The 14,150-nt window shown below is 45.2% G+C and overlaps 1 protein-coding gene across 6 annotated transcripts in view; it reads left to right on the top strand.

Moving 5' to 3' along the window:
* The window catches only part of WIPF2 (WAS/WASL interacting protein family member 2), a 42,836-nt gene that overhangs the window by 16,863 nt on the left and 11,823 nt on the right, over positions 1 to 14,150 (top strand). For all 6 annotated transcript variants that reach the window (XM_065908890.1, XM_065908889.1, XM_065908887.1 and 3 more), the window contains 4 exons: positions 4,595 to 4,726; positions 8,341 to 8,473; positions 9,159 to 9,275; positions 9,622 to 10,278. In XM_065908890.1, coding sequence (XP_065764962.1) covers positions 4,664 to 4,726; positions 8,341 to 8,473; positions 9,159 to 9,275; positions 9,622 to 10,278 — 970 coding nt within the window. In that variant the 5' untranslated portion in view covers positions 4,595 to 4,663. The remainder of the gene's footprint in view (positions 1 to 4,594; positions 4,727 to 8,340; positions 8,474 to 9,158; positions 9,276 to 9,621; positions 10,279 to 14,150) is intronic.

Below are 14,150 nucleotides of genomic sequence, written 5' to 3'. Positions count from 1 at the left end.
AGACTTAAAATAGTGCTCTCTGGTCTTTATTTCAAAGAAGCTGACTCCTGAGGATGTATAAAGCTTATTTTATCATGGTTTTTAAGATGGAAGGGATTAAGAAAGGAATGAGAATTTTTCTGAAAATCAGGGACTCTGGAAAACAGATGGTGAGGTTTGTAGTTTGAATTTAATAGACAGAAAGGAAAGACTTAATTCTGTGATGAACTTTTTTTCTTTTTTGTTTAACTTCACGAGTGTTAGATTCTTAAAAATGTGATAGACAGTGATTCCAGAAGGCCTAAATTTGTCCTCTAATTAAACAACGTTAGTCACTAAAGTTTGTCTTTTCGTAAAGCTTTATGAATTGTTTTTGCTTCATTTGTTCTGAACTGAAAGCACTTCTCAAAGCAGACCCTCTGCACTGGGTTAGTGCTTGTAGTATCCATCTTGAACTGGTTTGAATAACACTTCTTTGGGGAATCTTCAGGGAAAGGAAAGTTGTGTTAATTTAAATTTGTATAAATTGGTCTGCTTTGGGAAAATGCAGAGATCTAGTTGTATTCTATCACTAAGATGGGAATTTGGAGTGAGTTAAGTTTTTATTTAGGAAAAGTAATGGAAGATTGCTAAACCCAACCAGCTTGCAGTCGAGATTTGTTTCATAGTGATGAGTGAGGTAGAAAGGGATGTGGAGACCTGAGTTTGAGAGTTTCCTCCTGAGTGATCATGGGGGTTGCCCTTAGCTCAGTCGGTCTGTCTCTTACCCTAATGTGTACACAGACCCCTGCTCCTCGAACTTCAGAGTTCTCACCTGTAAAATGGGAGTGGTAATACTCTACTGTACAGGGCATCATTGTATATTCCGTGTCCCTGACAGGAGGGTGACATGCCTGCAGTCTCCGTGGAGGCAGCAGAGAGGCTGAGAGCCACTGCTGGTAGTCAGTGCTAAAGACAGTCACTTGATAAAAGTGTGTGTGTGTACGCGCGCACTCCATGGCTTGCATGATCTCAGTTTCCTGACCAGAAATTGAATCCGGGTCATGGCAGTGAAAGCCCAGAATCCTAACCACTATGCCATCAGGGAACTCCCAAAAGTGATTTTTTTGAGGGACCTATTTTGAAATTGGAGTTTGAATTGAGCCTATTTTAAAAAGGCATCTTTAACTGTGTAATGTATTAGTGGTTTCTTGCAGTGGGTGACTTTAAAAAAAGGTTTGCCTTGTTAGAGAATTACTGTTTTGCCTAATAAATGACACTCACTATCAGATTTAAGGTTTCCTTCAGGTCATTTCTTACTTTGTAGCACGTAGGTTGGATCAGCTTGTGGGTCTGGGAAGAATTAGAGACTTGTCTGAATCTCTTTTCCAGGTCATTCTAGAAGACAGTTTCAACCGTGGCAATGGCCAAAGTAGGTAAAACGGGAAGCCTAGAAAAGGCAGAAACTGAGGTGACTGGAATTAGTTGAGAATGTTTGTTTCTGAATGGACTATAATTTTCCCTATTGTTAGGCTGCTGGCTATAAGCCGGCTATGGGGACCTGAGTGGAATGGTCATAGTGAACCCAGAGAATTCAATAGAAGGAAGTTTATTTCTTCTTCTCCATATGTTTCTTTCATTTTAACAACCCCCACACTCTGTGATAGATGTTCTGCTTATGAGCATTTACTATTTTGACCAAGTTTTCAAGCCTAGTATGTTAGATTCCTGGGAAAGGAAAACTAGACTTAGCTTTGAAACCAGAAACGAGAAGGTAGTTCCCTTAGAGGAGAGTCAGCTGCTTGTTCTTTGAAGTGAATTCCGATACTACTCCCAGTGGGAGCCACCGAGCCAGAGTAGTGTCCAGGTTTTTGTGGTTGGAGCAAAAAGTTCTGTTGGGCAGACAACCTTTAGTGGCATTACACTGGGAGGAGTTGGGATTTTGAAGACATTCACAGTCATGTTTTTAATCAAATTTTACTTACCTACAAAGGTTCTTGGTTTTATAGAACCTTTGGAATATTTGCCTTTTTATCATTCTCAGGGCATTGGGAAAAGTGTTTTTAAGTGTTCTTTATTCACAGAAAGATTTTGTTCACTCCTGTAAAGAGTTTAGAATGAAACCTCTGCAATTATTTGGCTTTGACTTTTAGGGGTTCAAGAAGTGAGATTTCCTTGGGGTGACTTTTTGGAGGTATTGTTCTTGAGTTTTGTTTTTGTCTTTGCACCCTACTTCAGTGTCTTAGGGAAAGAGTCCCCTGGCTTTAGTCTCATTTGTGAAATGAGGAACACTTATAAACTCTTAACAGGGAGACAGCCATATAGTTTCTGAGTTTTAAGTGTTCAGCCACTGATAATGGGTTAAATTTGCACATAGTATTTATGCTCATATCAGATTCCAGTGATATGACTATATCAGGGGTCAGTAAACTTTGGCCCATGAGTCAGATCTGGTCCATGATCTGTTTTGTATGGCACAATGACTTAAGAACATTTTTTTACATTTTCAAAATGTAAAGATCAAGAGAATGAGAAGACAAGCCACAGAATAAGAGAAAATATTTGCAAAAGGTACAACTTATAAAAGACCATTAGCTAAAATGTATAAAGAACTCTTAAAACTCAACAATAAGAAAACAACCCAATTAAAAAGTGGGCAAAAGACCTGAACAGGCACTTCACCAAAGAAGATATATAGATGGTGAGTCAGCATTTGAAAAGATGCCAACTTCACATGTCATTTGGGAATTGCAAATTAAAACAACAGGACTACACACCTATTAGAATGACCAAAATTAAAATTAAAAATTGTCACAAGGATATGAAACAATAGGAGCTCTTACCCGTTGCTTGTGAGAATTGCAAATTGATAGAGCCACTGCGGAAGATATTTTGGCAGTTTATTACAAAACATACCCTTACCATATGATCCATCAGTCATACTCCTTGATATTTACCAAAATGAGTCAAAAACTTACGTCCTCACAAAAGCCTGCACAAGGATGTTTATATCAACATTATTCATAACTGCTAAGACTTAGAAGCAACCCGGATGTTCTTTAGGAGGTGAATGGATAAAGCAAACTGTGGTACACCCAGATAGTGGAATGTTACCCAGCGCTAAAAAGAAATGAGTTATTAAGCCGTGACAAGACATGGAGGAAACTGAAATGCATATTATCAACTGAAAGAAGCCAATCTGAGAAAGGTACATGCTGTATGATTCCAACAACGTGACATTTCTGGAAAAGGCAAAACTATGGAGACATATTAAAAAGCTCAGGTGTTGCCAGGGGTTCAAAGGACGGGGGCAGGGAGGGATGAATAGGCAAAGCATAAAACAATTTTTAGCACAGTGAGATGATTCTGTATGGTATTACATTGGTGCGTACGTGCGTGCTGTGTAACTGTCATGTCCAACTCTACGACCCTGTGGGCTGTAGCCTGCTAGGCTTCCATGTCCATGGAATTCCCCAGGCAAGAATACTGGAGTGGGTTGCCATGCCCTCCTCCAGAGGATAGTCCCGATTCAGGGATCGAACCTGTGTCTCTTACGTTTCCTGCATTGGCAGGTGGGTTCTTTACCACTAGCACCACCTGGAGAGTCCACTACATTGGTGGACAGTTGTCATTATTTGTTGTTCAGTCACTAAGCTTTGTTCAACTCAGCGACCCCATGAGCTGCAGAGTGCCAGGCTTCCCTGTCCTTCACGATATCCTGGAGCTTGCTCAAACTCGTGTTCATTGAATCGGTAATGCCATCCAGCCATCTCATCCTCTGTCACCCTTGTCTCCTCCTGCCCCCAGTCTTTCCCAGCATCAGGGTCTTTTCCATTATCTATTCGTCCAAACCCATGAAATGTACAACCGCACAAGTGAACCCTGGGGCTTCCCTGACAGTCCGGTGGCTAAGAGTCCTCCTTGCAGTGCAGGAGATGTGGGCTCACTCCCTGGTCCAGGAAGACCGCACATGCCTCTGGAGCAGCTGAGCCCAGGTGCCACAGCCACTGAGCCTGTGCCCCAGGGCCACAAGCCGCAGCTGCTGGAACCTGTGTGTCCTAGAACCTGTGCTCGGCAATGTGAGAAGCCTGAGCACTGCAACTAGAGAAAGCCTACCCGAAACAGCGAAGACCCAGAGCAAAGCCAAAAAACTCAATAATTTAATTAAATTAAAAAAAGAGAGTGAACCCTCATGTAAACTGTGGACTTTGGGCAATTATGAGGTCAGTGTAGGTTCATCAGTTATAACAGATGTACCACAGCAGGATGGAGATAGTGGGGTACTGTATGTTTGGCTGGGGGGACAGGGGTTTTAGGGGAACTCAGTACTTTGCTCAATTTTGCTGTGAACCTAAAACCACTGTTAAAAATGAAGTTTAGTAATGTAAAAGGCTGTTAAAGCAAAACAAAAGGATAATGTGCGACAGAGACCGTACACAGTTTACAGAGCCTAAAGTATTGTTTTTATCTGGCCTTTCCCGGAAAAGCTTTACCGAGCCCAGGACTGTGTCACGGTGCGTCTCGGAGATGAGTGCCTCGGTTCTCTGGTGTCGTGCCCGGTCCTCTGGTCCTTCTGGTACTCATTGTCTCTCAGGGCAAAGTTGTTCTCTTGAATGTATTTCTGCTTCACTTGCAGGTATATGAGTGACCTAAAGCTGCAGATTAAAACGGAGAGAAAGCAGTGCCAGCTGCACACAGGGCAAGGATGCCAATTCCTCCTCCTCCTCCACCACCCCCCGGTCCTCCTCCACCTCCCACTTTTCATCAGGTAGGTCGTCCTTCCACTCGGCTCTTTCAAAACCTGAACGCATATTTAGGGCTTCCTGGTGTAAGACATAATGTGGTATGGGAAGGTGGAGACTGAATAAGTAAAGTCTGTCTTCCTCAATTAGTTCTGATTCCCGAGAAGTCCTCTTAGGACCATAATGGCTTGTCTTGGCTTTCCTATCCTGGTTCAGTCTAAGTGGAGATTTGAGCAGGAGGCATCAGTGTTTCTTCCCTATTAAACTATTTGTGATATAAAGGTCGGGGTGTCCTTTCTCTGTGCCCCAAAAGAAGAAAAATGACTTAGCTAGCTAGTTTGTTTCAGTACTAGAACTAGAACTCAGGCCTGCCAACTTCTGTTTTTTTTTCTTGTAAGTTTTGGGTTTTAGATATTTTGTTTGAGAATATGTATGAATCCCCTTTTAAAACCTTGTTTATTTTTGGCTGTCCTGGCTCTTCATTGCTGCGTGGGGTTTTCTCTAGTTGCGGTGCTCAGGCTTCTCATTGAGGTGGCTTCTCCTGTGGAGCATGGGCTCTAGGCATGAGGGCTCAGTAGTTGTGGCACGTGGGCTCCGTGGTAGTGATTCTTGGGCTCTAGAGCACCGGCACGATAGTTATGGCGCATGGGCTTCATTGCTTAGAGGCATGTGGGATCTTCCTGGAACAGGGATTGAACCCATGTTTCCTGCCTTGGCAGGCAGATTCTTTGCTACTGAGCCACCAGGGAAGCCCTGGATCCCCTTTTTGGATGAAGTTTTATGTGGAAGACCAATAAGTAAAGTAGGTAAAAGCAGAACTGCTCTTGATAAGAGTAGAGTTCAAAGATCCACAGTTCTGCTTGGATCCCTGTAGCCTTTAGATTACTGCCTGGCATTGTTCTGTCTTAGTCATTGCCTCACAGCCTTTTCACTGGGGGCTTACTATGTGTCAGAGACTTGGCTGACTACAATTTAGGAAAGCCACGTAATTTTACTCTGTACTTTAATTTTCTCTATACTTTTTAGTTTTCATTTTTAAAAAACATTTTTTTATTGTTTTTGGCTGTACCACTCGACTTGTGGGATCTTAGCTCCTTGCCCAGGGATTGACCTGTGCCCTCAGCAGTGAAGGTGCAAGAGTCCTAACCACGGGACTGCCAGGGAGTTCCCATATAAGAGTTTATATATTGCTTGACTCTCCACACGAATTTATTTAAAAATTAAAAGGGGAAATATGCAGATAAGCAAAAAGAAGCAGATAAAAATCATCTGTAATCCTGTCAACCTGAAATGAAACAGTTTCTGCTTTTAAGGGTCCCCCGTATAATGAGTGAGACAGACAAGTCAACAGACAAAATCCATGCTATGCAGAGATAAATGGGGCCATAAGAACGGCACCTCACCAGTGGTCGAAGGAGAGGAGGCTGCCACAAGAGAAGCTTCTGGGGGGAGATGATACTGAGCTGAATCTTGAAAGATGAGTAGAGTTTAGCCAGAAAAGGGGGGAAGGTAGGCACTTGAAGTTGCTTAACTGGCATCCTCCTCCTTGTTCTTTTCAGTTGAACTTTTAGATTACTTTCAGCTTTATGCTATTATAAACTGTTTTTTCCTGTTATTATCTTTGTGCACCGCTCCAATTATTTTCTTCAAGTTAATTTCTGGAAGTAGAACTCTTGTGCTAGACTTTTATTTTTTGGCTGCACCTCATGGCATATGGGCTTCCTAGGTGGCTCAGTGGGTAAAGAATGCACCTGCAGTGCAGGGGACGCAGGAGGTTTGATCCCTGGAGGAGGGTGTGGCAGCCCACTCCAGGGCTCTTGCCGGGAAAATCCCATCGACAGAGGAGCCTGGAGGACTACAGTCCATGGGGTCCCAAAGAGTTGGACATGACTGATGCGACTGAGCACGCACACGTGGCATGCAGGATCTTAGTTCCATGGCCAGGGACCAGGCCTGTGCCCCCTGAAGTGGAAGCGCGGAGTCCTAACCACTGGACCACCAGGGAAATCCTGTGCTGGGCTTTAAAAGGTGTTTTAATGCACAGATTACTTTCTAGAAAAATCATACCAATCCATCTAACCACGTGTAGTAGAGAGAAAGCGCGCCTGTGTTCCTGAGCCTTGTGGCCACCACAGGGTAGGTATTTGTGCATTGAGCATCTTCAGTGTGCCCAGCACCAGACAGGCAGTGCCTTCACAAAGCTAACAGACTCTTTCTGCAATCTTAACCTTAACCAATATCATAGGCAGACAATAATACTGCTTTACACTACTTTTTTTTATTATTATAGTTGAAGGCTTTTTTTTTTTTTTCCCTTTTCATATTTGCTGGCTCTTTTGACTTTCTTTACCCAGTATTGTTCATGTGTGTGTGCTGAGTCGCTTCAGTCATGTCTGACTCTCTGCGATCCTATGGACTGTAGCCTGCCAGGCTCCTCTGTCCATGGGATTCTCCAGGCAAGCATACTGGAGTGGGTTGCCATTTCCTTCTCCAGGGGATCTTCCCAACTCAGGGATCAAACTCAAGTCTCCTGCATCTCCTGTTTTGCAGGCAGATTCTTTATCTGCTGAGCCACCTGGGAAACCTCAGAACTATTCATAATCTTTCTTGCTTATTATCCTATTGATTTCTGAGTCATCTTGTTTGTTAATGTTGTATAGATTTAGAACACTACCTTTGTTTCTATCATATGTTACGTTTGTCACTGATAATAATTTTTCCTTCCAGTATGTTATCTGCATATTATATTCCTAAGTGAATAATCTGTAATAAAGAAATCTGTTGATCTTTTCTTGTATTTTGGTTGTCTTGATAAGAAGTCCTTCCCTTTACCTATTTTTTTCCATATAGTACTTCTGTGGGTTTATTTTTTTTACACTTAAAATTTTTAATTCAGCCAGAGTAAAGCCCTAAGGTAGGTATTTAACTTTATTATTATTTTTTTCTGAAAATTAACCACTTGTTGGACTTTCCTGGCATTCCAGTGGTTAGGACTCTGAGCTTTCACTCTGGGGGGCTCAGGTTTGAGCCCTAGCCAGGGAATTAAGATCCTACATGCCCCATGGTGCATCCCCCCAGAAAATTAACTGCTGTTTTTAACACGTTGATTTAATAATCTATCCTTTCTGCACTGAACTATACTTTTCTTATTTCTTATATAGATCTGGGCCTGCTTATGGAGTGTCTGTTTTGTTCCATTAACCTAGGTGTCTGTCCTTGTGTTCTTATTATAGTTGGTCATAGGAATATTTCAATATTTGAATGAGATAATGAAAGTAAAGTACTTATTATTATTAGCACAATGCTTCTGGTATAGTAGGGACTCTGTAAATGTTTGCATTGATGATGATGATACAGTACAGATAAAGCATCTGACACAAGCCTAGCACATAGGTCCTCTATTAGTATTGGTGCAGGCCTCCTATCAGAAGCCTCTAAATAGGAGGGAGAGCTATACCGCTCACCGAAGGGACAGCCTGAGAGAAGGGTGTGAGAAGGATGGTAAAGGACTATCATTTGGCACGTGTACCTTATCAGGCTAGACAGGCATCACGTGGAATCCAGTTTGCCGAAGACATTTATCCTGAACTTGTGATGAAGGGGATATTGAGGGTGAACTTTTGTTTCCCTCTTCCTTCAGGCAAACACCGAGCCGCCCAAGCTGAGTAGAGATGAGCAGCGGGGTCGAGGCGCCCTCTTACAGGACATCTGCAAGGGCACTAAGCTGAAGAAGGTGACCAACATTAATGATCGGAGCGCTCCCATCCTCGAGAGTGAGTCTAAGCTTCATCGCCTTGTGAACCGCTGGGATCCCAGGGTTGACTTGGAGACTCGGCCTGGCTGTCATTTTTATTGTTGGGTCTTGGGTGGGAGTTTTGTGTTAGGGTGTTCTGTGACTGTCTTCTCATCTCTACCTTTGAATGCCTTAGAAATTTCTTTTTGATCTTTGAGAAAGATTTTCGGGGTCTTAAGCCTCCTGTCTCCTACTATGTCTCGTGCTTGTTAGGGCACATCCTTGGCTTTTCTCTGAGGAAACCACCACAGTCCTGAAAACTGATACGCTGAAGCCAGTAATGCTTTTATAATTGCTGCAAGTGTTCTTGCTGAAGGGCCTCTGGGGAACTGGCTCACACCTGGGTCCCAGAGCCATCAGCCCCTGATCATCTGCGACTTGGAGAGGAGAGCTTAGAAAACCCTCTTCATCCTGGTTACCCCTCTGCCCTAAATAAAGGAAGATTGGCTTCTCGTTCCTTCTCTCATCACAGCCCAAAGTTTCATCCCCATGCCTACTTGAAGCTGTAGAGCAGAGAGGCCCATGTTCTATTTCAGTGGAAGGACAAAAGCAGTGGCGGTTTGCAAATTAAAGCCCAGGGGGAAGGACAGGTTTCTCCCCAGGATTGACTTGGTCACCAGCTCAGAGCACACATGAAATGACAGTCCTAATGGTGTGCTTTCCAGAACCCAAAGGAGGCAGTGGTGGTTACGGTTCTGGAGCAGCTGCCCTGCAGGCCAAGGGAGGTCTCTTCCAAGGAGGAGTGCCAAAGCTGCGCCCTGTGGGAGCCAAGGACAGTTCAGGTATGTGGCAAGGACTTCCTTAGGGTATTTCCCAAGTGCGTTCATTTTTGACTGATCCCAAGCGGGATCTCTGGAAATCAGGAGTATGGTAGAGGTGTGACAAAGGGGAGTGGGAGCAGGGGGGGAGTGACAGAGTAGAATAAAGCAGAAGCTGAGGGATTAGATGAAAGTGCGGTCGACTTGCAGCAGTAGTATTTGTTAATGGACCCTGAGCCTGAAACCAGGTTAAAACCCAGAACCGTACCTGCTGTCATGCAGGTTGCACCGAGGAGGCGGGGTGACGTGGAGATAACTCACCACCGTGCGCCTGACCCTGTTGACCTGGTGCTTTCTGCTGTATTTGTAGAGAACCTGGCTGGTAAACCGGCCCTCCAAGTCCCCAGTTCCCGAGCTGCTGCCCCGAGGCCTCCAGGGACCACAGCCAGCGGGCGTCCTCAAGATGACACAGACAGCAGCCGGGCCTCACTCCCAGAGCTGCCCCGGACGCAGAGACCCTCGTTACCGGACCTCTCTCGGCCCAATCCCACCAGCAGTACGGGGATGAAGCACAGCTCCTCCGCCCCTCCTCCACCTCCCCCGGGGCGGCGTGCCAACGCCCCCCCCACGCCCCTGCCTATGCACGGCAGCAAGACCGCGGCCTACAACAGAGAGAAGCCCCTGCCGCCCACACCCGGACAGAGGCTTCACCCGGCTCGAGAGGGACCTTCTGCTCCACCCCCAGTCAAGCCACCTCCTTCCCCTGTGAATGTCAGATCGGGACCAAGTGGCCAGTCTCTGGCGCCGCCTCCGCCGCCTTACCGCCAGCCTCCTGGGGTCCCCAACGGACCCTCCAGCCCCACGAATGAGTCAGCCCCCGAGCTGCCACAGAGACACAATTCTTTGCATAGGAAGACTCCAGGGCCTGCCAGAGGTCTGGCGCCTCCTCCACCCACCTCAGCCTCCCCCTCTTCACAGAGTAATAGGCCACCTCCCCCAACCCGTGACCCTCCCAGCCGGGGAGCAGGTAAGTGCCTGGAAGCTCCTTGTGTTTCCTCTTGTACGGTCACCCATCTCCCCAAAGTTCTCCTTCAGGGACTGAGGTGAATACTCATTCGACAGGTTTATTGAGTGCCTTTTTACATGTCAGATTCTGTTGTTAGAGAAACAGCAATAAGTAAAAAAAAAGACAAAAAAATCCTGTTCTGAACACTGGGGGGAAAAGTTAATAGGAAAAAAAAAAAAAAAATATATATATATATATATATGTATATGTATTATAAAGAAAACAAGCGAAAATATATATATATAAACACATAGTATATAGATGCTTTAGAGAAATATGAAGCAGAGAAAGGGGATGGGATATACTGGAGTGGGGATGAGGAAATACTTAAATTGCAAGGATGAGGGTAAAAGTAGGGTCAGGGAAGGCCTTACTGGTAAAGTGACAGTTTGGCAAAGACCTGAAGAAACCGAGGGAATGCACTAAGCAGGCATTGAGAGCAGCAGATGCTAAGGCCCTGAGACCCGGGACAGCAGGGAGACTGTTGTGGCTAGACCAGGATAGGTGAGGGGACAAGCGGCAGGATGTGGAGGTCAGAAAGCTAGACTCTATGAAAGAGTAGCCGAGGACTTTGTGAAGACTTCAGGTTTTACTCCGTGTGAGATGGGCAGCCACTGGGTCGGGGGGAGGATTGGAACATGGAAGTAGCGTTGATCTACCTTTTGAAAAGGTCACTGGATCCTGTGTTGAGGAAGACCACAGGAGGACAGAGGGGCCAAAGGAGAGCACTTCGGAGGCTCGGGCAGTGAACTGGGTGTATGGGGGAATGACAGCAGGTTTGGGGAAAGATCGGTGTTCCCTTTTTTTTTTGTTTTTCTTTTAAATATTTATTTATTCGGCTGCCTCCGGCCTTAGTTGCAGTGTGTGGGCTTCTCTCTAGCTGTAGCTCGAGGGCTTCCTTGGCCTGCACCATGTGGGATCTTAGTTCCCTGAACAGGGATTGAGTCCCCTACTTTGGAAGGTGGATTCTTAACCACTGAACCACCAGGGAAGTCCTAGGTGTTCAGTTTTGAATGTCAAGTTTGAGGCCTGAGAGGAAATCATGGATTGGCGATTGGCTCTGAGACTGTGCAGTTCAGGGGAGTGGTCTGGGCTAGAGAGGGGAATTTGAAGAATTTTGAGAACTACGCGCTGGGGTGAGACCACCTGGGGAGTGAGTTCATTGAAGGAGAGGAGAGGTCTGGGACATGAGTCCTTCCTATAGGAGAGGCCAGAGCAATGAGAGTATTAAGGCAGAGGAAGGTGAGGAAGGAATGCCGAGAGAGTAATGGGAAAAGTCCGAGATAGTCAGTGAGCGCCCGGGGCGCTCACTGCTGCAGGTGGGTCAGGTAAGTTGAAGGCTGAGAGTGACACTGGTCTCAGCAACATGAAGAGCCATTTTGAGGATACACAAACTACCCTTATGAGTAGTTTTAGTGGAGTGCTGAGGAGAGGGGGCCGTGAAAGTCTGGTTGGATTGGGTTCAGGCGTGCGGGAATAGGAGAGGAGTTGATGAAGGCAGCAGTAGATATCTAGGGAGTTTGCTGTGAAGGGGAGAGGTTGCAGCTATGTGGACTGGTTGCTAGAGGAGGACATGAGATTGAGGGTTGATCCCCCTGCCCCACGTTCCAAGATGGGAGAGATTTCAACATCTGTACGCTGATGGAATGATCCTGTAGAGAGTGGGAGATTACCTGGGTAATCCTCAGGGAGGCAGAAAAGAATGAAATCTGATCCACAGGTCAAGGGTTGTCTTTAGGTAAGAATTCAGCTAGTTCTTCTGGGTAGCAAGAGGGATGGCTGAGCATATGGGCAAAGAAGCAAGTGGGTAGGTGGGTGTAGTGGTGGGAGCATGTGGAAAGTTTCTTCTGTTTTTTTTTTTTGTTGTTGTAGTTCTGTTTTCTTGGTGAGTTTGAAAGCAAGGACATCTGCTGTGAATGTGGGTAAGGAGTTAGAGGGAGATTTGAGGAGAGAAAAGAGGGCATGAAATGGTCATCTGGGCGCACGGGTGAATGAGTGAAAGAGGGAAGTGTGTTGCGATGACCAGTGATACAGAAGGCTCACTCCAGCTTAGGGGCCACGTGTTTCAAGTGAGATTCATCAGCTTGAAGTGTGTTCAGGTGCGTCTCTGCCAGTCCTGAGTCAGGGCCGAGTTGTGATTAACCAGGTTAGCATTTTGTAGGCATGTGTGACCATGAGGGAGAGTGGGGCAAGGTAGGTAAGGGGATGTGTAAGGGAGTGATTGTCACAAGGGACTGTGCTGCTAAACTGGGTGAGGAGAAGACTCAGGAACCTTTGAAAAGGTGGAAGAGAGGGGGGGTCTATGATGTGACGGTGAGCTCTCTGGCCTCTGAATCAAGCAAGAAGTTGTGTCATCTTTCAAAATAGCCTGACAGTAGAGAGTGAATGAGACTCTGACAGCTCTCTGGAGCCTTCTTAGGTTCTATAGTGTTAGTCGCTCAGTCGTGTCCAACTCTTTGCAATCCCATGGACCGTAGCCTCTCAGAATCCTCTGTCCATGGAATTCTCTAGGCAGGAATACTGGCGTGGGTTGCTGTTCCCTTCTCCAGGGGATCTTCGCAACCCAGGGATTGAACCTGGGTCTCCTGCACTGAAGGCAGATTCTTTACCATCTGAGCCACCAGGGAAGCCCTTCATAGGCCCAGGAATTTTGGCTCCCATATTCTGTTGTATCAGCTCCCCTGGTGGCTCAGTGGTAAGAAATCTGTATGTCAATGCAGGAGACATCCAGGTCCCGATCCCAGGGTTGAGAAGATCCCCTGGAGAAGGAAATGGCAACCCACTCCAGTATTCTTGCCTGGGAAATCCAATGGACAGAGGTGCCTGGCAGACTATAGTCCATGGGGTCACAGGAGAGTCAGACACGACTTCGAGACTAAATAGTAACAATTCTTTTGTATCACTGGGCTTTGAGCTGCACCCTCCACAAATGACTTTTGAACTTTGGCTTTAGACACCCCACAGGTATAAATGAAATCATCGATTAGGGAGTTTGTCACCAGGAAGCATATATTAAAAGCCCATTAACCTGTCCGCTGCTTGACTAAGTACAGAGACGTCTATTCTGGGAGCTGGCCATGGCATCAGGTGGTCACGCAGGAGCCTAGTACATGGCCGATCCTGTATCTCCCTGGCTTTAGCCGTAAGGATATACTTCCAACATGACCTTTGATTTTACAAAGTTTTGGTTAAAAAATTTTTTTTTTAACTAAAGAATTTTTTTAAATGACCCTTTTCTGAGCCAGAGCCCATATCTTTCTAAACCCAACCAGGAATAGAAGCAGGGGAAAACGTAATTTCCGTGGGTTGAATTTGAGTCTTTTTAAATGTCTGTAGACTTATTGCTTCCCACTTCTCAGTTCTTTCTTTGTGATTTCTTTAGAATATTGTGAAGTTATAAGTCTTGTTCTTCTATTAGCCATCACCAACTTTGAAGCCTGCCATAGGCCTCGGCCTACTTTCTGCATCAGTAACCAGAGTAACAGTTCTTAAAAATGATACTCTGAAAAAAAGAAAAAAATTGAGATATTTTAGTCAGAGATCTTTTGAGTATTGGCTCCATTGTTTGTGAGATTGGGCCTATCACTCTGATTTCTGAATTTGTTTCCTGATCTGTAAAATGATATTCATAGTACTTTCAGAGATGGTTGTAAATAAAAGAATGCATAGAAGTGCTTTATAAACTGTAGTGTGCTGGTGAGTTTAGTGGTTTTTATGCAAAGGGCTTCTGGGTAGTTTTCATGGACTTATCTCTATTAATTAATCATACTATGATAACATGTTATAATGTACTTTGATTTCTTTATGAATGATTTACATTTGAAATAATATGT

The sequence above is a fragment of the Muntiacus reevesi genome, chromosome 18, assembly GCF_963930625.1.
Source record: "Muntiacus reevesi chromosome 18, mMunRee1.1, whole genome shotgun sequence".
Taxonomy (NCBI): Eukaryota; Metazoa; Chordata; class Mammalia; order Artiodactyla; family Cervidae; genus Muntiacus; species Muntiacus reevesi.
The sequence above is the reverse complement of the archived record's forward strand: the minus strand, read 5'-3'. Positions and strand labels throughout refer to the sequence as shown.